At 38.6% G+C, this 23,658-nt stretch overlaps 2 protein-coding genes across 8 annotated transcripts in view; one reads left to right on the top strand and one right to left on the bottom strand.

Annotated features, from left to right (window-relative positions):
• Positions 1-10,458, top strand: part of LOC136677823 (YEATS domain-containing protein 2-like) — a 37,546-nt gene extending 27,088 nt beyond the window's left edge. For all 4 annotated transcript variants that reach the window (XM_066655480.1, XM_066655482.1, XM_066655479.1 and 1 more), the window contains 10 exons: positions 752-826; positions 1,098-1,254; positions 1,815-1,891; positions 2,006-2,085; positions 2,523-2,724; positions 5,442-5,683; positions 7,451-7,525; positions 7,659-7,738; positions 9,302-9,379; positions 9,717-10,458. In XM_066655480.1, coding sequence (XP_066511577.1) covers positions 752-826; positions 1,098-1,254; positions 1,815-1,891; positions 2,006-2,085; positions 2,523-2,724; positions 5,442-5,683; positions 7,451-7,525; positions 7,659-7,738; positions 9,302-9,379; positions 9,717-9,747 — 1,097 coding nt within the window. In that variant the 3' untranslated portion in view covers positions 9,748-10,458. The remainder of the gene's footprint in view (positions 1-751; positions 827-1,097; positions 1,255-1,814; positions 1,892-2,005; positions 2,086-2,522; positions 2,725-5,441; positions 5,684-7,450; positions 7,526-7,658; positions 7,739-9,301; positions 9,380-9,716) is intronic.
• Positions 10,459-11,445: 987 nt separating this feature from the next.
• The window catches only part of LOC136677825 (acyl-coenzyme A synthetase ACSM3, mitochondrial-like), a 22,481-nt gene continuing 10,268 nt past the window's right edge, over positions 11,446-23,658 (bottom strand). The window contains exons 4-13 of one of the 4 annotated variants that reach the window (XM_066655483.1): positions 23,167-23,310; positions 22,921-23,077; positions 19,426-19,505; positions 19,165-19,288; positions 17,014-17,094; positions 16,773-16,874; positions 16,093-16,220; positions 15,560-15,659; positions 14,040-14,159; positions 11,446-12,361 (exon numbers count right to left, since the gene is read on the bottom strand). In XM_066655483.1, the coding sequence (XP_066511580.1) occupies positions 12,275-12,361; positions 14,040-14,159; positions 15,560-15,659; positions 16,093-16,220; positions 16,773-16,874; positions 17,014-17,094; positions 19,165-19,288; positions 19,426-19,505; positions 22,921-23,077; positions 23,167-23,310 (1,123 nt within the window). In that variant the 3' untranslated portion in view covers positions 11,446-12,274. The remainder of the gene's footprint in view (positions 12,362-14,039; positions 14,160-15,559; positions 15,660-16,092; positions 16,221-16,772; positions 16,875-17,013; positions 17,095-19,164; positions 19,289-19,425; positions 19,506-22,920; positions 23,078-23,166; positions 23,311-23,658) is intronic. The other 3 variants (XM_066655484.1, XM_066655485.1, XR_010796437.1) reach the window with 3 other exon arrangements.

Genomic DNA, 23,658 nt, shown 5'->3' with positions numbered 1-23,658 from the left:
ATATAAATCTCACCCCCTCTCAATCACCCGTATCTCTTAATGATCATTTTCTCCACTATGGTCCAACTAGTCTTGAGTCATCCCTTTTCACATGTCCTTATATTACTCCAATATTTTCTCATTTGTCTCATACATTTATATTCATCTCTCCTTATATCATTCTGCTGTGTCTGTGTGTGTATCCGTGTCTATCTCTCTCATCTCGTTGTACACTGTTGTGCAGAAGTGTGTTCTCTCGAGAGTTTGTGTACTTCATTTTACCGAAACTGTGGGACCAAAAGATGGAAGTTGATGATGGCCAATTAGGAAATGTGTAAATATGATCACTTTTAGTAATGCATTTGTTTAGTCTTAAATTGGAAAAAAAAAACATTTGTCAAACCTGAGGCAGGTGGCTGATGTCATTTCCCCATGTCTGTATGCTTGATTGATTGATGTGTTCTGTGAGTATTAGAGTTATTCATATTTACAATAATATTAATACTACAGAAGGATGAGTGTAAAATGTGCAATCACTTTTAAAGGATGAGCTGTGTCAGCAATACTTCCCCTGGGCAGTGCATTCAGGTGCCATTTACATTTGACAACTAAATATTCATGTCTTAAATTCATCTCGCAAAAGCCTTAAAATGCAAAGGACAGTAAATACAATGTGGTTTTATTTGATTTTTGCAATTTTCAGATTCTCTATGAAAGCCTGAGCTCTAAGTGTGATCTTGGAAATAAATGTATCCATTTGTGTGTTTTACAGTTATGCACTCTGGCTCTAAAGCATCCAGTGCTCAAAGTAGTGCTGCTGCTTCTACTTTAACACCTCTAGCTCAAGGTGAGACGCATGCACACAGTTCTTTGTCAATGAACAGGAGAATGAATATGTATGTCTTATATATGTTGTATTGTGTTATGTTTTCACTACCACTACAGAAGTGGTAAATGGAAAAGTAAATATTCTCTCTCAGATTTTATTCCACTGTCTAACAGAATTAATTATCTCATGGAAACTCAAGTGTCAGGACAGTAGAAGCAAAATTCTGAGAAGGATTTTTCTGTCGGGACATGAATATTTTACAAGTGTTTTCGGTCATTTCTGTATGTAGTTAAGACTGAGCCTGGAGTTGTCAGCCCTTCCTGCTCAAATGCATTGACCCCTACATCTACCCAAGTATCCACAGCAGCTACCCCCTTACCTACGGCAATCCCTGCTACTGTTAAAGTGGAACAAGGCACAGGGAATACAACGCTGGACATCATTAAGTAAGAATACACTCATGCTACTATCCAGGCCGCACTGAGCATCATGCCTTATAAACTTATAGAAAATCCCCGTCCAGAGCATTGGTATAATCACCTGTGCATGATCAGTACTCTCTGAAATTAATTTCTGAAATGAAAGAGCAGTTTAAGGTCACAAACAATAAAGTCATGTAAACACCATTATGGGTTTTGCTTTCTTTTCCTTGGTGAAGCACTTTATTCATTCATTTATTCACCACTATGTAAATGTTGTCAGTATTGTGGTGTACTATATTTACAGTGGTTCTAAGAAATAAATGGATGGATAAGTAAATATAGTGTTTGCACAGATGACTGTAGTATTATTATTGTTATTATTATTATTAATATTATATATATATATATTCATGAAGGCCTTGTATTGATTATGTATTTGATGCTCAGGTGTTTTTATATTTAAGAATTTCAGATTTATCTGCTTTGTTCTTGATGATTCACTGATTTCATTGTATTTTGTTAAGTCTCATTAGTTTCTAAAATTCTCTCTGAAATAAGTCTGTCTCTTCCTCTCTGTGTCTCAGTACTGAGCACATTGAAACCATGCAGCAGCTTCTGACTTTCACAGTGAAGAAATTACCTTTGATAGTCCCAGAGAAAAGTGAGTCACCTCTCTCTCTCCCTCCCTCATACACATTTCTGTAAGGCCAGAAGATATAAGTAATATATTTGTGTAATATTATTTTAATATTTTTACTTTGTGTGTGTTACCCAGCTGAAGATTCTCATCCGTTCTGTGCTACTTCTGTGGAGCAGTATTACTCCTGGAACATTGGAAAACGGAGGGCTGCTGAGGTACAGTGTTTGTAAAGAATTTAATAAAGCTGACAGTTGCAATATGATTATGCATCAATGATAGAGAAATTCATTATGATGCCGATTAACAAGCTTTTCATTGTGGGTTTTTTTTTTTTTTTTTAATATTGTTATAAAAATTATGTTAAGGGTTTTGGAGCTTTAATTTAAGAAAGGAATGCATTTGTAAAAAATGAATGAAAATGATTAAATAATTGTTTGTGTCAGTGAAAGTTGTAAATGAAAGACTGCTGTGTTTCTTTGGTCCATAGGTGAAACAAGCAGGTGTTTTTTAATTGAATTATCATTTGAATTGCCCAGGATTGCATTAAACAAAATATAGAGCACACCCCAGTACACTGTGTAATGTAAAATATATTTCTCTCTCTCTCTCTCTCTCTCTCTCTCATTTAATTTGCACGAATGCATGTGTGTAGCTCCAGCGGGCAGTAGCTGTGAAGCATCTAGTTCAGGATATTGTGGACAGGAACCCCCGGTTACAGGCCCTCACCCCTCCGAAAACCAGAGAAGTGGTGCAGTGGTGCCGTGTGCGTGGTTACACACCCCCGGACCCAGAACCTCAGTGCACAGAGGAGGACTCCATAGAGGACATTCTCACACAAATAGACAGTGAGCCAGGTCAGTGGCTGTGTGTGTGTCATGTCAAAAATATTTATTTAAAGAAGTCTGTGATAAAAGGTGATTTTCTTTTATGATTTTAATACAGTAATAATTTTATGACTAAAAGTGATTTTTGCATGACAGAAACAACCAATAGAGTTGGTGAAAATGAACAGTTGCTTTTTGAATATGCTGATTTATCATTTCATATGTGGTTTATTCTAATTATAACCATGTTTTAATATTAAAGACAAACGTCTATAAGAGTTTAGCAAGTCCTCTCATCCATAGTGAACAAAAAAAATTCCCAATATTTTATTTCTGCATGTGTACCTCTTTTGAGAGTTACATTTGTACGTGGAGTAAACCTTAACCTTGATCATTGATAAAGTTTAATATAATATAAATGTTATATTTGGGCTAAGAATTATAAATGTAGGGCTTCATAATGTGGAACTTTCAGTAGTCCATCACTAAACACCCTGGTAAATGTTTATTTTTATTACTGTGCTGTCTATTAAATTAATGCATGCCTTTTAACACACATTAATCATTTTACCAATTTTGACAAATTTACCAAAATAATTCTTTATATTTGAGGGCTCTTGAGTCCAGATACGCAGCCAATCTGTGACTCATTTTTTTCCCTAAATAGAATAATCTCTGTTTTATCTTTATTCAACTGCAGAAACTGCCTGAGTGGTGACTGTGAATGTGCCACACTGGCTCCAATAATGCATGCTTAGTGGCAACAGTTCTACGTGATCTTTACGTAATACACCACCAACCACCACAACCCGCTCCCACCTTGGGTCCATTCGTTCATAAGACATGCGTTTACTGTTTGGAGAAAGCTGAATGTCTCAATCAATGATCTCTGAGAGAGAGACTGAGTCTCGGACATAAGTTTCACTTAAGTAGCTCAAATGACTGGTACTCGACTTGGACTGAAGTTTGGAACAATCTTTGTTTAATGTTATTTATTATTATTATCTTCTTATTCTGTATTTTTTGTGATAGTTTGGTGACCTGCGTTTAGGTTCCTCACTGCTGTGCACAAAGAAGCACACGCGCGCAGCCAGAGATTTCACCCCTGACCACCTCTTTAAAACTGCTTTATTAATAATTGTGTTATATTTGGTGATTTGAAGAATGCACACAAGGCAAACCCTGCTTTCTATTTGTTTCCACTAGATGAAAAGTGGTCCCCTACAGACCACTACTTACAGTAGTTTTTTTCTTCAAACACTAAAAAAGGTTATGCATGAGATGCCTGGGCTACACAGCTAGGTAATCATTAATCATAACTGATTCTAAAAGCAAACATCCCCATGGGTCCTGTAGAGCAGGAAAAAACAACTCCAATATTGCAAAACTACAGTTGTAAAATTTAAGATTTTTTTGTGGGTTTCTACACATTCTCCACATGCAGTGAAATCCAGGCTGTTATTGTAAATAAGAATATGTTTTTAAATTAAAGGTTAAAAATTATAATTATTTAATATATATACACACTCTGAAAATGATCATTCCACTGATCAGTGTTGATACTGTATTGTGTGCTAATAATGACAGTATATGATTTTCATAAGCAATAGCAGTGCAGTGTTAGGGGCCGGACCAGATGTCATATATGCTTTTCAACCACAAGAGACTTGAGACTTGACTTGGACTTTCTGAAAATTACTTGTGAAGATCTCTGGAAATGACTGTCTGCCGTCCTGAAGAGCCACACCCTGTTGTTGAGCATATCAACGGTCATATATGCTCGCTGAAAGCCATATTAGCTTGGTATTGGTATATTAGTACTCTCCCCATGCAGAATGCCTGAAGCTAATAGAGGGTCGCTGACAGTGGTAAAGAGGCTCTCCTGTGGAGATCCCTGTGTGTGTGTGTGTGTGCGCACGTATGCACAACCATGTGTGTTAAGCACTAGTAGCACTGTGACTCTTTGACCTACTAGTACCTAGAAGCACCCCATGTTGGTGATTTGACTTCTGTGACAATTGACACCGAGGGCCATGTTGATTACTTACTCACTCACTCACTCACTCAGAAAGCATTTTCAGCAGGTCAAACTGGCAGTTTCTCTTTTATTAAATAGGTATATTAGAGAGACGGGGTCAGTGAGCAGGCCCTAAAAATGCAACCAACATTTGTGAGAAAAGAAATAACCCTAACCGATATCGTTTATGATACAGTGAACTCTCATGACTGTAGTGGAGCAGACCTCAGTGAGGCATATTAAGGAGAGAATGTGATCTTTTACAACCTAAAAACACATCTCTTGTGTCTGTAATTAGCAAAGGGTTGTAGTTGCATATTACTTATTTAAAAATGTATAGCTATATTTACAGTGTTTATTGGGGGGACAATTCTGTTTTTACAGGAGGGATGTACACCCAGAATGTACAGCCAGTTACAGTAGATTCTGTGTATGTTATGTTTTGTTAAATCTGTGTGTTGTGAACATTTTTTTTTTTTTTTAAATAACACATTTTACGACACCCAATGACAATACAATAAAAAGTGAAAGACTTTTAAATAATATAAGAAAAAATGGTACATGCGTAATGAAATGTTAAAGGACAGTGTTTGCCAATGTTCAAATGATAAACTGGAGATAAATGGTTTTAAATGGACAGCAACAATATCAACATTGTTTTTTAACCACAAAGTGTTAGTATTGAGTGCAGTGTTAAAATGGTGCGTGATTATTATTATTATTTTTTTAGAGTGTCCCTCCACTTTGACGGATTGTGATGAACTGTGCCAGCGTCTGGAGCAACTGCAGAGGATTCTGAAAACTGAGCCAGAAGAAGAAAATGAGGAACCTCTTGATATTGTCACTGTCAAAGAAATCAGCAGCGCCAAGATAAAGGTCAAAGAGGAGCAGGAGGAGGAGGTGGAGGAAGAGCCCAAATTCTTTATAGGAACCTGCCACAGCTCTCAGTTCATCAGAGACGCTTCAGAGCAGGTAAAAGGCAATCCATAATTCTCTCATAGTTTTGTCAACTCTAACTAACTTCTTAAGAGAATTATCAGAGTTATTTCAGACTGCGAGTTTCAAACCCCCTGCAGCATACATAAAAAAAAAATAGATACAAGCTGACACTTTAAAATTAGGTTGGATAAGTGCTTATTTTATTTATCTGGTCATTTTCAGCTTCAATATTATTAATTTACTAGAGTCAGATATTAAACCTGGCCAGATCTGAAACATGATCAAAACATGGAGGGTTTGATTGAATTATTTTCATTTGATAAAATCCTAAAAGTTAGTTCTTGTTTCTATGATTGTTTATTATATATTACTTATTTAAAACTTAATCATTCAGTAGTGCTTATTACTGTATAGTTATAGATGTATGCCAGGCCAGGTAAACAGTTACAGACAACTTGGACCAGAAATTTGAAGTGGCTGAAATCATCCAGGAGCTGGTGGACCCTGAAATGGATCAAGAGGAAAAGATTGATGATGATGATGATGATCTTGTTAGGCCACTGTAATTGTCCCCAAAATTGTATTAAACAACTGAGACTTCTCACTTTATTCTACTAAGGCATTGATTTGATCATGGTCTACTGGTCTAAACATGAAAAAATAAATGACTAAATTATAGACAGTAAATAATAATTAGTTCAGTTTATAAAGCGCATTTCACAAACCCAAGGACGCTTTACGCCATAAATCATAAAAAAATAATAAATATTAAAGACACAAAAGAGAAATGTTTTGAGCAGAGATTTGAAGTGAGACAGGGTTGAACAAATACGAAGATCTGGAGGAAGAGAGTTTCAGAGCTTTGGGGCAGCGACGCAGAAAGACCTACCACCCAGAGTAGAACGTCTAAAAGAAGGTACAGTAAGAAGTCCAGAGTTAGAAGGTCTTAAGACAATGAGAGAGACAATATGAATAAATAAGATCGGAGAGGTCTGTAGGAGTTAGATTGTGTAGACTCTACAGGAAGCCAATGCAATTGATGAAGTACAAGAGTGATATGAGATCTATGCTTGGTGAAAGTAAGAGCCCTGGCTGCTGAATTCTGGATTTACTGGAGACGACTGATCAGTAACTGGTAGACCATAAAAAAGTGTTACAATAGTCAATACGGGAAAAGATGAAGGCCTTAAACAACATTTTGGCATCACTGTCTTTAAGCATAGGGCAGGGTAAAATGCAGTTTTGCTGATTAACTTAATGTGTGACTCGAAAGAAAGCGTTGGGTCAAGAGGGCACCCAAGGTTCTTAATGACTTGGGCTGGTTAGATAGCTACACCATCTACGTCAATAGAAACGTTTGTTACACTGGGAGGAGCAAATTTTATTTATTGATCGAGTGAAAACAAATAATTTTAATAAATGAGTAGGGCCAATGTATTTAGAAATAATACAATAATATTTGGAATAATACATTGACTAACACAGTGGCCCTCACAACAGGTTTTGAACTTGGCCAAGAATACGATGTTGTACAAATGGCCCAGATGCCTAATGGTGCATTTGCCTAACTCTGTAACATAATTTTAAATTGTAAGTCCCTCTTGCGTAAATGTGGCTAACAGTTGTCTTAATTGTAAATGGAAAATGGAAAAATGTATAGGTGCAAATGTGTGGGGAGGACTATAAAAGCAGTTAATCACAATTAACTTTATAAAATGATTGAAGTAATAGTTTATGCAATTTCATAATGGTTTAATAGTCACTGTATTTCTGAATTTTTTATGACCTTTTGTCTTTTAGATTGGTTTGAGTTTGCAGCCAGTGGAAGTTGAGAAGAATGTCTTTGCTGCAGTTGTGGAGGCCATGATTCTCAAGGTCAGTATTCTGGAAATATTGCAGAATATAAAACAGTTATTACTTAAAAAAAAACAAAACAAAAAAAGTATTGTATGAAAGTCTTCCCTCTGTTTCATTGTCCCCTGCACCATGTGTATCTCTCTTGCTCCAGGCCACAGAGCAGTTTGCCAGTGAGATCCTGAGAGAGTCACTTGCCAGTGCCTATGGGAAGTCACCTCAAAACAGGTCTCGGTACGTTTCCTTCTCTCCCTTCAATCATCCATCTGTCCCTCCATTTCAGTAGTACAACTGTTCATGCAACCCTGGACTGGATAAACGGTTAGACAATGAATGGATGAACTATTCATGCTCATGTACCTTACATCTTTCTTTTATCGCTTGTGTATTTATTCATCCCGCTGCCTCTTAAGGCCATATTCGTCCTGACACCAGCCCTATTTCAGACTTATTAAAACATTTTGCTCTGCATTCAGTCCATATATAAAGCTTGTGTTAACACTGTGTGCAGCCCTGACTGCATTCATCTGAAGACCTAAGAGACTTTAAGTGACAAAAAAAATATTGCTAATGTTTTTACTGACGAACTTGATAATATTTTGAGTTCATATTTATTTATTTATTTCAGCAACACAACACTAGAGGGAGTGTGTTATCACAAAATACAGACACAGGGAGAACACACCACACTCAGTCACCCGGACACAGGGAGAACACACCACACTCCTCACAGACAATCACCCGGAGAAAACCCACGCGGACACAGGGAGAACACACCACACTCCTCACAGACAGTCACCCGGAGAAAACCCACGCGGACACAGGGAGAACACACCACACTCCTCACAGACAGTCACCCGGAGGAAACCCACGCAGACACAGGGAGAACACACCACACTCCTCACAGACAGTCACCCGGAGGAAACCCATGCAGACACAGAGAGAACACACCAAACTCCTCACAGACAGTCACCCGGAGGAAACCCACGCAGACACAGGGAGAACATACCAACTCCTCACAGACAGTCACCCGGAGCGGGAATCGAACCCACAACCTCCAGGTCCCTGGAGATGTGTGACTGCGACACTACCTGTTGCGCCACCCCCAAACCAATCCAACTTTATTTAAATAGTTTAAATTAAAAATAAAATACAAAACAATACATAGAGACAAAAGCATATTCATCACCACTAGTGTTGCACCACTATTTCTTTATATTTTCTGAATATTTAGCATACTTCTGTATATAGAGTATAACATATTTATGTTGTAAATCTATTCTCAACTGCGGTAACTGTATATATTTTAATCTCAGATCACCATCCACTCCGCCATTTATTTAAAACAAATTGATATCAAACAAAAAAATCAAACTTGAAGGGCTGCTGTCTTTACTTTCGCCACCCATTCCGTTTTCCAAGTGAATGTGTAAACATTCCGTACACAACATTTTGTTGTACTTGGATAAAAAGGCAATAGTCTCTTAACAGCCCAATACAAGAAACACTTTGTAGTTTATCTGTGTTTGTACTTAACAGTGCGTATATTTTAAGTATTTGTAATGAATCATGATTTTGGTTCACAGTCAGCTTTTAGATCTATAAGACATTTAATGAGTAATTGGTGGTTTTAAAAACAATTGCACAAGCCATTTATCAGAAGAAAACAGTTTAAAAGCACACTGGTAAAAAATTTTTATATATATATAATATCCCCTTTATTTTTTCTTGTGCCATTCCATAAGCCAATAAATAAATCAGCTTCTTTCCTTCTTTCTTACTTTCTCTCCCTCCCAGAGCTCCTAGAGAAATATCAGCTATGAACGTACACCAGGCAATCAGCTCTATACCAACATGTGACTTCCTCACAAACAGGTAAATCTGTATTTAATTATTATATTACTTAATGCCTCGTTATTTTCTGTTGCAGATTATTTCATTTTTTATTAATTATAATAATTAAATTAATATGGCTGATTGACATTTAATTGTATTTCCTTTTCTAAAAATGTCAGATTCCAGATTTTAGCGTTGTTAGCTAATTAAGCCCTTAATGTAACAAACCTTCCACTAATAACAAATCCAGGACTGGAAACTGGATAAACATTCCGGAATAGAGGAAATATATCCTGCATATGATGTTTCCAACATGGGTCGGCTTTTTTAATGAGTTTATTTCAGTCAGTTTGACTGATGTTTACTACGCTTTTAGGTACGTGGGCTTTCTGCTGAAGGATGGCTGACGAGCAGATCAACAGAAGACTAGCTCACCAGGGCTGCTACAGAATTCACTGAACACACACGGGTTTGCTGAATCAAGCTTTTGCATAACTGTGTAGAGTGTGGGGAGGCTGACCAAACAGGGACCAGTGCTTATATTAAGTGAGCGATATTAGAACGTAAGCTTCACCTTGGCAGGGGTAGAGAGCGTAAAGAGATGTTTGGACAGAGCCTTATGTTTGAACATTATAAATATTCCTATCCCACCAGTGACATGTGTGAGGTCATAAATGTAAACATGTCTAGAATGATTTTCTGTGGCCTTACTTATTTATCTGCATTTTGGAATCATAATGCATTATGAAATCTAAAGTTTCATGGTCCTTTCTCATGCCCACGTCTTTTTTTTTTTTAAAACAAAGAGAACAGCAGCAGACCATGCAAAAAAAAAAAAAAGACCAAGTGCGGATTGGCTTGTAATGAAAAGTAACTCAAACTGCTTTTTAAAGTGGAAATGCTGTGTGAGCCAGAGTGTAGGGTTTGTTGGTTTTAGAAAAATGTTAGTCTTTTTTGTGTTTGTCAGTTTTCTGAGTGAAGACGTAACGGTGGTTTTGTACAAATCCCATTTCCAGAAAAAAACTAAATATGTGGGTATTTTTTTTAACAGAAAAATCACAGAGAAAGTGTATCCAGCATTTTCACTAAACAGCTGAATTTTATTGTGTACGTTTGAGACCTGAACACACTGCAACAAAGGCAAAGTAAAATGTAAAAGGGTGTATTCAAAATTCATTTGAAGAACAGTTGAAGTATCATGATTAGGTACAAAATGGTGGTTTGAGAATAAAAAAATAAATTGTGGCAATGTCCAGTGTAAGGTTTCAATATTTCACCATGTGTTCTGCATAATATCGTAAAAACATTTAATCTATCTCTCTGTGTGTAGAGGCAAGTGATGATATGAGTGACAGCATAGCATTCCAAACGGTCATGCTACAGTGATAAACATGGCCAAATATGCTCTCGGAATACTTCGGAAAAACCTTGTCACACTCCAGCGCTAAATCAAGAAATGCAAACTTAAAAAATAGAGATGCATCAAATTATATGCTGAAACACTAAAGTTTTCTGGACTCCAAAACGTAGAAACATGCTGTTGTCAGAGGAACCGGTGTTTCTGCTTGGGCTGTCCCACAGTGCAAAAGTCAGGCAACAGCAAAAAAAGAAAATCACTTGCAAAGAACTTTAACAGTTGGTGTCATCATAACCCAAATGTTTAAATAGGAAGGTGATGTAACACAGTGGTACTCGTATCTGTCTGTTACAGGCGTCAATCACTAAACGTGTTCATTTACAAAATACAATAAAGTTGTTTAGTGAAAGCATGTGGTATCTCTTTTCTTTTGTGTTTTGTCAAATACAGCTTCAGGAAAATGTACAAATTACAGATTATTCATTTTTTTTGCATTTTTAAAAAAGTCCCAACTTTTCTGGAAATGGTGTCTGTAAAATCTTTTTCAAATAATGTGTGGTTTCAGGAGCATTGCACAGAGGACACTAACCCAATAGAATTCCACGCTGTTTGTGCTGTGTATGAATGTGTATCATTTATCACCAATTAACAACATATTCTGATGATGTAATACAATTTGAAAACCATTACAACACGGTGTTCAACAGCGAAACAAATACTAAACACACTCACAAATACATGACTAAAACACTGTGAACTGCAAATACAAAATATCATTTTTACAATGAAATAAAACAGTTTTCAAATATTGTGTCCTGATTCACAAACGCACACACGACACTGCAAGAAGCCATCACTTACCAGAGTAGTCTGCAAAGCTGCAAGTAGTTTTTGCCTTCAACTAGCTGAGGAACACACTGTTCTTGTGGCAGCGCTGTTGGACAATGGCTGCACCATTTGTTTTCTACTTTGAAAAACTCTTTTCTCTCAGTTGTTTCACTGAGACCCTCTAATGGGCCAAGAGTTGAAGCCCTGAAGTCAGGGTACAATAATCAATTCTCCTGATCGCAGGAAGTTAAAAACAATAAAAATAATTAAGACTGAAGGCAATTAACAATTTAAAGAAAATCAACACGCTTCACTGGGCACATGGCAGAATCACATCCTGGAGAGGGGGCTAGTCAATCGTTTGCTTCATTTTGTTTCTAAGCGCTACAGAGTGTCACTGGTACAACACCTCCACACCACAGGGAAATCTACACTGGAGATTTAAAAGAAAGCCAGTTGTGTTTTACGTGCTCATGCTTGACACGACTGGAGCAGCTCCACCACAAAGTGCCATTCAACTGGCAGTGTTTTTCTACAGAGGGGATGGACGGTATGCGCAGATCAATATCGACTGATTTCTCAAAATACGTTTAAAAGTTTGCAGTTCTATAATTCCAGATTTAACAAGTCACATAATCCATTGATTTTTAAGCGGATTATGAGCTGATTCAGGTTTTAGCACAAAATCAGATTCTCACTAAAACGTCAGTGGAACAGGTCCTGCAGTGAATGACAGATGAGGAGGATGACTACAACTGCTCCCATTCTTTCTTCCTTAATTCAGCTCTTCTGATTTTACCACTCACTGTTTTCGGCAGCAGGTCCACAAACTCGATCTACGGAGACAGGGATTTCAGTTACTCAATATACAAGAAAAAGTACTATTTGCAATAAAATCAGCTGGATCAGTTTAAAGCATGTAATCAATCGTCTAGTTTCTTTGACTTAATCCTGACCTAATTCTTAGTGAATATTTCAGATTTATACTGATTTTTGGATAACGCACAAATAGAATACATCAATATAAAAAACCCTATTTATATATTATATATCTATAATTTTTTTATTTCAATACCATTTTAGTGTGTGCCTGGAGGAAAGCCCTTTTTGCCTTTAGCTTTTGAATGTTGCCGTTTTGCCGCGTGGTGAAAATTTAATTTGAAACATAGTCACTGAGGACAGATGCATATTCTGTGAATACATTTTTAATGATCATTTTGACAGTTTGGATCGATCAAAAGAAACATTTCTTCAAATTAGGAAATACGTTTCAATTAAATGAATATTCTCAAATCATTTAGGTCTCAGCTTAAATTAAATATCAGCAGAAGTCTACCGTAGTGTAAATGCAAACGTAATTATTGAATCTGAATTTTATTCTGAGGTCCTGGGAGAAAACCCCAAGAATGTGAAGGAGCCCTATCTCAGCTGGTGCTCATATGCTTCCATAAAAGTTGGGGTTCATTTTTATAAAAGACAGAATCCAAATGGTGATGAAGAGCTCAAGCGTGGTGACGGTAAAAAAAAGATGATGGAAAAGATGGTGAAGGCAGGAGGAGAAGCTGCATGTGAGACAGCGAATTGAAATTGAGGAAGAGGGCAGCGATAGGGAAATTAGAGGCTGGGTGAGGGCAGGGGCCAGGTGAGGGGATTGGAATGAAGTTCCATGGCAGCACTTGTTAAAAGGATGAGATGGAATATCAGAGACTGGAGGTAGCACAGCAGCAAAACAGAGGGGGTGGGGTGAAGGTCCACAGCACCACCTGAAGAGAGAGAGAGAGAGGGCACAAGCTGCAAAGCTGTGGAATAGGAGCAGTGCAGCTGCAGAGTGGAGGTTTGTGACAATGGTCCAATGGGATGATGAAAGGAGAGTTGAATTGACAATGAGGGAGCTGTGCAGTGAGGAGATTTGTGCTGAGCTCCCAGAGAGAGCTGAGCAAGCAGGATGATGAGTAGAGAGGCAGTGTGCAGGAGGAGGGCGAATCTACAACGAGGGAGAGGGTTGGGAGGGGTGGGATGATGAGTAGAGAGAGAAGGAGGAGGAAAGGAGAGAGAGAACAGGAGGAACAGAAAGGGTTGTGTCTAAACAAGGCAGTATTCCAAGGGAAGAAGGAGATGAGTTCTATCCGAATTATTACTTTGTGTTGTTTACTTTATGTTCCAATGTTGCATTTTTGACAATCACTGAACCCATGCCCTGTTAAATGTGATATATTGCAGATTCCGAGCCTGTTTTTAATGAAGCTTAAGCAAAAGACACAAAAAAAAAACAAATGCAGTCCTCTGATGGTGGCAGAGGATCAGCAGAAACAAGCCCAGAGCGGAGGAGGGAGCTCACATTGCAAAGCAGTCGAGTCGAGGTCCATCTCATGAGCCATGTGCGGCGAGTTTGTCCGACACAGAAATGACGTGAGTTTGCAGGCTACACACAGCTCTGAGGGGAGGTGTCCTACTCCCAAAATTATGTCACTGCATAAAGTAAATTATTTGCAGTTTTTAGAGAAGTGCATGTACCTTGCGGGGATATTTATATGGAGCTGTGACTTTCTTCACATGTGTCTGCAGTTCTCTAATCAGTTCACTCTGGTCTCTGAATCTGAAATCTGGAGTAAGCACCACAAACGCTTTTACAACCTGAGAGAGGAGGAGACATGGAAAACTCAAGTAAGTGGGAGGAAACCTATGTTAAAGCTAAGAATGGCAATAATTTATAAATAGACAAAGAAAATATTTCCAACATTTTCACTGCACACACCGATTGCATTTTGTAAATAAAAGACGAATTCTGAATTTAATGCCTACAACACACTCCTGATCGCAGTGGGTCTGGAGCCTACTCAGGAACACACCCTGGAGGGGGCACCAGTCCTTCACATGGTGACACACACTCACATCTACAGACACTTTTGAGTCGCCAATCCACCTACCAAGAGCATGGAAGGAAATCGGAGCACCCAGAGGAAACCCACACAGACACAGAGAGAACACACCACACTCCTCACAGACAGTCACCCGGAGGAAACCCACGCAGACACCGAGAGAACACACCACACTCCTCACAGACAGTCACCCGGAGGAAACCCACGCAGACACAGAGAGAACACACCACACTCCTCACAGACAGTCACCCGGAGGAAACCCACGCAGACACAGAGAGAACACACCACACTCCTCACAGACAGTCACCCGGAGGAAACCCACACAGACACAGAGAGAACACACCACACTCCTCACAGACAGTCACTCGGAGGAAACCCACACAGACACAGGGAGAACACACCACACTCCTCACAGACAGTCACCCAGAGGAAACCCACGCAGACACCGAGAGAACACACCACACTCCTCACAAACAGTCACCCGGAGGAAACCCACGCAGACACCGAGAGAACACACCACACTCCTCACAGACAGTCACTTGGAGGAAACCCACACAGACACAGGGAGAACACACCACACTCCTCACAGACAGTCACCCGGAAGAAACCCACACAGACACAGAGAGAACACACCACACTCCTCACAGACAGTCACCCGGAGGAAACCCACGCAGACACCGAGAGAACACACCACACTCCTCACAGACAGTCACCCGGAGGAAACCCACGCAGACACAGAGAGAACACACCACACTCCTCACAGACAGTCACCCGGAGGAAACCCACGCAGACACCGAGAGAACACACCACACTCCTCACAGACAGTCACCCGGAGGAAACCCACACAGACACAGAGAGAACACACCACACTCCTCACAGACAGTCACCCGGAGGAAACCCACGCAGACACAGGGAGAACACACCACACTCCTCACAGACAGTCACCCGGAGGAAACCCACACAGACACAGAGAGAACACACCACACTCCTCACAGACAGTCACCCGGAGGAAACCCACACAGACACAGAGAGAACACACCACACTCCTCACAGACAGTCACCGGGACTCAAACCCTCAACCTCCAAGACCCAGGAGCTGTGACAGAGACACTATCTACTGCTCCACTGTGCCGGTCATAATGTTGAGCATGTTACCTCTCCTCTGATTGGATCAGGACTACTAACCACCGCAGACTCAGCCACAGCCTCATGCTCTATTAGAGCATTCTCCACCTCAAATGGACCAATTCTGTATCTGAAATAACCAGACAATCAGAAGCTAGGAGAACATGAAGCTAGGGTTAGGGTTAGGGTTCACACTTCCAGCTGAAATCCTTTTGTTTTGAGCAAATCACTTTTTCTTTTGCAATGAGGAAGGCTGTTGTCAGTGGTGCTTTATGAAACCACATTTGACATACATCAGTCAATATTATCATAATAGTTTAATAATTAACACTTCTGAATGCATGTGGTTTTAAAAAGATTATGCTACTTTTTTGTGTAATCTATAGATTTAAATGAAAAATAAAATAAATAAATAAATTTGACCTCAGAGGAGATACAGGTCAGCATCCATTACAACTTTTATTGTATTATAAGGTAATAATATGCCATAATACTGAAAGCAGCACATACAGAACCCAAAGAAATTCTTTGTTATCATCACCATTCTCACACGTGTTCCTCACCCTGCAGAAAGAATGACATCATCAGCTCTGCCAATGAACCACAGGTATCCATCCTGGTCCATCATCCCTCTGTCACCTGTCAGGTAGAAATCACCACGGTAGCACTCTGCTGTTTTCTCTGGCTCCCCCTGCAGAAAGCACAAGAAATATCAAGTCTGGCTACACTTGTGAAGAAGATTAATTACAATATGCATCAATATAAGATTAATTTAGCTTAAATTTTAACCAGAGAAAGAAATCAGAACTGCCAGTCATTCAAAATCAAGAATAAGCATTAAACTAATGCATAGTAGGGACAAGCATGATTGTTTTATTAATTAATTGAATTACTTGAGGAAGTAAGGAAAATCACCTACTTTTTGATTATATGCCAATCATCTTCCTACTGTTACTCTTTCTTTTGGTACCACATTCTCTCAACTCTATACTCCACTGGGCACTGTTAGCTATGACTTAAGCTATTCATTTCATATTTCCAGGTTTCCCCAAATGATGTGCCTTTGAGATGAACCACTGGTGACATGAAAAATTCATTAAATACATCCATATATGAGGAAAAAAACATGCATAAGCAGGATTCAGCCACCTAAGCTTCTGGATGTTAAAGTATCAAAAGTGAGGGTAACAGACTTTCTTGAATATTATTTTACCAATTTAGACTAAGAAAAATAAGTACATACTATGTACTCTGCAAATAGGGAGAATGGCTTGTATGGTTTCACACGGATCGCCAGATTTCCTTCTGTTCCCTGAGGAACAATATGTCCATCTTCATCCACCACCTACAGCCACAGCAAAAGTTACACAATACATTTATAATAATTTATCTACAACTATATACATTTGCAACATCTAAAATCCATAAGAAATGCCAAGGACAAGCAAGTATTTGAAAATGTTTTTTGGAGTTAATTTTTTTACCTGCAAATCATATGCTGGAGAAGCCTTTCCAAAGGACCCAGGTTTGATCTCCATGCCTTTAAAAGTGCCAGCAATCAGAACCTGGTAATGAACCAATATATTTATTACAAACTTTCATTGTTTGCGTTGAAACATGGACGTCATACACAGAAGTATACATAGATTTTAACCAATATTTTTAATGTAACCTGATGATGGGGGGAGCTTCCAAAACAGGCTATTAAAAAAACGCAATAAACAAAGTTGCATACTCTGTGCATCTCACGCAAAGTTGCGTGTATGGAAAGGTTTGAAGCAGGAATATGCTGTAAAAAATAAGTAGAAAGTTTTACATTTTAAATGAAGGCCACTTGTGTCAATGTTACCTTCACATTCTTACATCTGGACCCAAAACTTCCTTCATTTAATTAAGGAATAGTTTGTTGTTCGAGTCTAGTATCCTTTGAAAGTCGGGGTGGGACACCAAATAGCCAATCCGCCTTTACGCACAGTTCCACAAAAAGAGTCAGCACAACTTCGAGCCTCTGCATCCTAAGTTTAACCAGGACTTGTAACTCCAAAGATAGCAACTTTACAGAAGAAGGGAAAAAACTTAACTTTCAATGGAAGTCTATGTAAAGGATTTTATCCCAGGTATTTCTGGAGCATTTCTATTGGCCCATTCATCATGACATTTTATCACAATGTGAAGGACAGCTACTGTGTTCAAATGATGTACAAAACTAAAAAATTAAGATACGTTTTATTTGGACGATATTTACAATGCCCGGGACTGAGACATGTTCATCGCTGATTTACACCCTTTTTTTATTACACTGTTTAAACACTTAAGAACATAGCAAATTAATTGTTAACATTTTTCAAGTGGAAATGAACATTTTACAAAATGTCCCAATCTTTTCTTTTTTGTTTTTTTGGAAATGGGGTTTAAAGATTAAAATAGCAACTTAACTATAAAAGGACAGATATCCAGAAACAACTAAAGCTCTAAGCAGCTGCACACACCGGGTATGACACCACACACAAACGTAGGAGCAGTCAGTGTGATTTCCAATTGGGGTTGCAAGACACAAACAGTTAAAATAGTCATAAACCAATGTGGTCACAGTAGGTTGGCTAAAAGAACACTTACCTAGCAGTGTTACAAACCGTGAAACACATTGTTGCCATCGTTTCATGTCTGACGTTTGCTGTACCTGTGTACATACGCTGAATGTGTTGAACGTCTAGGACACATAACTGAGATGTACATAAGTAATAGTTTAGGCCAGTTTCTGACCAGGATGGCACGGCGCTGGACTGATGCCATGGATCCATAAATATATATTCGTATTGCTCTTAAGTTTTATTATTGTGCTCTGATGCCAACCAGAGAAGAAAAGGATTCTATATCCATATAAGGTTTCATATTTCTTATGCAATGCTCACCTGGGGCTAGTTTCTATAAACCTACTTGTAAAATGTTTTACAAAAAATAATATAGAAACCTTTAAATAAAAAAAATGTAGGTTCACTGTTCTCACTGAAGTTCAGTTTTCACTGAATACAGGCAACAAGTTTCTATTTAGCCACAATTCCACTCTTAAAGGAAAAAAGGTCAATCAGAATAAAGCTCTTCTATTAGAAGCTCCTTTGGTTTGTATGTTTCTATCAACTAGTATCTGCATGTCCCTAGTACACAACCAACAGAAAACCCTGCCTATGGAACGACAGTATAATAGGTAACTGACATAAGGTCACGTAAATATAGTTCTGGATTCTTAATAGTAAATGCACTCTGATTTACCGCATTATTCATTTGTTTTTAACGTATAGCAGCAAATTATAGATTTTACAGATGGGTAGTTTGTACTGAGTGTCTGCATTTCGTCATGATTGACAAGTCTCTCTGGCCAATCAGTATTTTGCATGGTGGACTATTCTCAGTCCAGACACTGAGGGGTTTAAAAACTCCAGAAGCACTGCTGTGTCTGATCCACTCTACACCAGCACAACACACACTAACAAAACATCAGTGCAACTGCAATGCAGAGAATGATGCGTTACAAAAATATTTACGCTATTTAATATGAATCTAGTGTATACCAAAATAAAAATAGCTATATATTATTAAGGCTGAAAGTAATTATACCTTTAAATTCCTATACTCACAGTCTCAGTCTGTCCGTAGCCCTCATAAATGTGCAGGCCCGTAAGCTCAGTCCATTTACTCATCACCTCAGGATTAAGGGGCTCTCCTGCAGACAGACAGTGCTCCAGAGCCTGGAAATGAAACCTGGTGCACGCACACACACACACACACACACACACACACACACACACACACACACACACACACACATAACAATTCTATACACAGTATGAAAACTGCACTGCATTAAATCAAACAGAATGAGTTTGCTGAGGCATCACCTCGATGGGTCCTCCTGTACTAACATCCGATAGGCTGTCGGAGCTGTGCAGAAAGTGCTGATGGGATAGCAGGACAAAGTCTAAAGAAAAATGGCAAAGACATTTATTTAAGATTTAACATCAACCTCTCCAGTTATTGCCCCTACAAGTAAACGATGTGGTCAGCAAACATAAAACCTTACTTTTAACTGACTAAAATAAAACGTAAAATACTTACATCGGTAAGGCAAGAAAAGTTTATTTATAGAGCACCTTTCGTACACAATGGCAATTCAAAGTGCTTTAAAGAGTGAAACAGACAGATTACAGTGGAATTTAAAAAGTAAAAGAAAATAAAAACAATTAGAAAGTATAAAATAGGATTAAAACAGAATAAATAATTTAAAAATACATAAAAAAAAATAAAAATTATTAAAAGCTATTCAGTAAAATTTAAAACAATAAAAACATAGTAATAAAAAAGGAGAGTTATTAAAATGGTACTAGAAATAAAATAAGTAAATCTACATTATTCTCTGACCCGGGGCACTATGAACTGACCAGTCCTGAATGATCTGAGGGGCACTAGGTTCATACACATCTAGCAGATTTGAGTTATATTTTGGTCCGAGGCAGCTTATTGATTTATAAACAGTTAATAGCACATTAAAATCAATCCTGTGTTTAATTGGGAGCCAGTGCAGTGACCTGAGGACAGGAGTGATGTGCACAGTTCTGGTAAGAGTTTTAGCTGCTGCATTTTGAATAAGCTGGGGAAGTCCAGTAAGGAGACCATTGCAGTAGTCCAGCCTGCTAGAGATGAATGCATTAATAAGTCTGGTTGTGACACATGCCCTTTGAATTTTGATATGTTCTTAAGGTGATAAAATGCAGATTTTGTTATTGCCTTTATTTGGTGTTAAAGTTGAGATCCAGGATTTCACCAAGATTTCTGACCTGGCCTTTAGTCTTTAGAGCTCTGCTGTTAAACTAAGTAGTGACCTCAAGTCTTTGCTCCTTGCTGCCAAACACAATCACCTCTGTCTTATCTTTGTTTAGTTGAAGGAAACTGTCCCTCATCCAGTTATTTACTGATTCCAGGCAGTTGCAGAGAGTGTCAATTGGACTATAGTCACCTGGTGACAGAGCTAAATAGATCTGAGTGTAATCTGCATAACTATGATAGGTGATTTTATTACTTTTGAGGATTTGTCCAAGTGGTAACATGTAAAGGTTAAACAGTAGAGGCCCAAGAATTGATCCTTGTGGAACTCCGCAGGTCAATGATATTCGTTTTGATTTATAATTATCAATAGCAATAAAGTAGTCTCTAACCACTAGATACAATCTTAACCAGCTAAGAACTGTTCCTGAAAGCCCCGCCCAGTTCTCTAGTCTGTCTAAAAGGATGCTGTGATCGACAGTATCAAAGGCATCACTAAGATCGAGAAGCACTAGCACAGATATTTTAGTGCTGTCTGAGTTTAGACGGATGTCATTTAGGATCTTTATGAGGGCAGTTTCTGTGGATGTGTTTCTGTTTCTCAATAATTTTGCCTATGAATGGAAGATTAGAGATTGGTCTGTAGTTGTTCAGGAGAGTGCTGTCTAAACTGTTCTTTTTTAAGAGAGGTTTGATTACTGCAGTTTTTAATGATTGAGGGAAGATCCCTGAAAGTAGAAACCCATTTACTATTTGCAGTATGTCCTCAGATAAACAACAGAAGACTTCCTTCATAAAGTGCGCAGGCAACACGTCTAATGCATGTTAGTTTCAGATCAATAGCAGTGAATTCAGACAGGGTACATTTCAGATTTTGAGGCTGTATCTGAACAGCTCTGTTGTCATTAGATGTATTGAGGATCGCTTGTCGGATGTTTAGAATTTTATTGCTGAAGAAAGCTGCAGATTCATTACATTTTTCCACAGAGAGTAGTTCAGGGTTAAACCTGTGGTGGTGGGTTTCTCAGACGATCAAACACTGTGAATAATGAGCGGGCATTAGAGCTTTTACTGATGATCTCAGAGAAGCAGGTTCGTCTGGCCTTTCTAACTTCTAAATTGCATTTTTGGAGTTTCTCTTTATAAATTTCCAAGTGAATGTATAGTTCAGTGTGTCTCCGTTTACGCTCAGCCTTTCTGCAATCATTTTTCTTGGATTTTACCCCATGCTGCTTCGACAAGGTGCTTTCTTCTTACCAGATAGTTTTAGTTTTCAGAGGCCAATCAGTCAATAAGATTCAGAGCTTTGGAGTTAACGTTCGCATGAGCACTTTCAGGAGAGTGAGATTACACACCGTGTTTTTGACATAGCCTCCATTAACAGCTCCTTCGTGTTCTCGGTAAAATAATATCTTAACTTCACACTGACAGACCAGGTTTCAACAGCTGGAGTGGTTTCAATATTAAAAAAGACACAGAAGTGGTCAGAGATCCTTAAATCTTTCACAGATAGAGATTAAATATTCAGCCCTTTGGTAATGACCAGGTCCAGTGTGTGCCGTGGTTGTGGGTGGGTCCATTCACAGCTGGGACAGACCAAAGACATCAAGTAAAGAATACAGTTCCTTAGTAGTTTTGTCCAAGGCTTTATCTATGTGCACATTAAAGTCTCCTGAGACGACAAAGTGATCAAAGTCAGTTGAAATGACTGTTAGCAGCTCAGTAAATTCATCAATGAAATCTGCAGAGTATTTAGGTGGTCTGTAAATAGTAAGTATTAAGCTATGAGGTGCACCTTTAAGCACAGTGCTTACGTTTACAATGAAATATATTTTTAAACAGAGCGGCTATTCCACCACCTTTTCTGTGTTCTCTACATACACTATTAAAACTATAGTCTGGGGGAGCGGATTCTGAAAGCACAGCAGCATTGGTGCTGTTTTGTAGCCAGGTTTCTGTTAAAAGCAAAACGTCTAAACTGTGGGAGGTGATAAGTTCACTGACTATAAATGATTTATCAGCTAGTTTTAAAACAAAGGACTTGGGTTCCAGATCTGACTGATGTCTAAGGACATACTTTAAGTTGGAAATATTTACACTATCTGTTCTGTACTCCCTGCTTTTTCTGTTTCTGATAAGTACTGGAATGGGAGACATTACAGACTCACAGGGTCCGAGCTTGTTTTGAAAACATGGACTGCTGACATTATCACTACAGCAGCATGGACCCAATAAATATCAGACTGTCTGATTACTTGAGGTGGCCTCATCCCTTTCATTGGAAGAAGGTGGGTGAAGCTCCTATTGACGATGAGATAGAGAGCAAAGTTGCCCATCTGATGGCTTTGGAGCAGTACACTATGTAAAAAGTCAGGATCCAAATAATAAGAAATGTTTGGCTCAAATGTGCCCCATTCCTCTTATGGCTGATATTTGGCCTTAAATGATGGTGTTGCCTCACGGTGAGTCTGTTTCAACTCAGCCACTGGTCCGTGACACTTGGAGACTGACAGGTAAAGTCATTATATATGCTGATGTGTTGATTAAAATAACAATATTAATTAAAAATTTACCTTAAGGACAGCATGTGTGTTGAAGCGTGGCATATGGTGTACAAACACACATGCTCCCTGTGTCCAAGGAGCGAACACACTACTCCATGCAGACTTAGCCCAGCCAGTGTCCGAGGTATTCCAAAACACATCGTCATCAGTGAGGTCTAACCAGTATCTAAATATACATACAACGATTCATTTTTTATTCTCATGCATTACTATACAGCATACACTTCACTTGAAAATGTATGAAAAGAAACACACCTGCCATTGACAGTAAGTCCTAAGCCATAGCTACAGTGGCTGTGAAGGGTCATTTTGGGTGAACCAGTGGTTCCACTAGTGAAAAAGATGGTCATGGGCTCATCACTCCTGCTGTCCACACACACATGGTCAGCTGGGGCAGCCCTGTACATAAACAAAGAGCATACTCTACTTTTGTACTTTTTTGTCTTGAGCTGCGTGAAATATAATTTATTTATTTGAGAACTGTTATCATTTCCCCTGGTCTCTCAGAACATAAAATTACAACTGAAAAAATGTGTTGAACTGAAATGTTGTGTTCGTTCTCCTTTTTTTAATCCAAAATAGTAATGAAATCAGTTACTTAATTATTTTAAGTAGGAGTCACTCGTTTTTTTGTACACTGCTAATGGTAAACTGTTTCCAGAAACTGTGTCACACGAATCGTTATGATCCAATAGAATACCTACCTTTCTTAGTAAACACTGCTGCCTTAATTAAGCATGTACACAG

Source organism: Hoplias malabaricus, chromosome Y (genome assembly GCF_029633855.1).
Source record: "Hoplias malabaricus isolate fHopMal1 chromosome Y, fHopMal1.hap1, whole genome shotgun sequence".
NCBI classification, from domain to species: Eukaryota; Metazoa; Chordata; class Actinopteri; order Characiformes; family Erythrinidae; genus Hoplias; species Hoplias malabaricus.
This window is presented reverse-complemented; position numbering and strand designations above follow the sequence as displayed.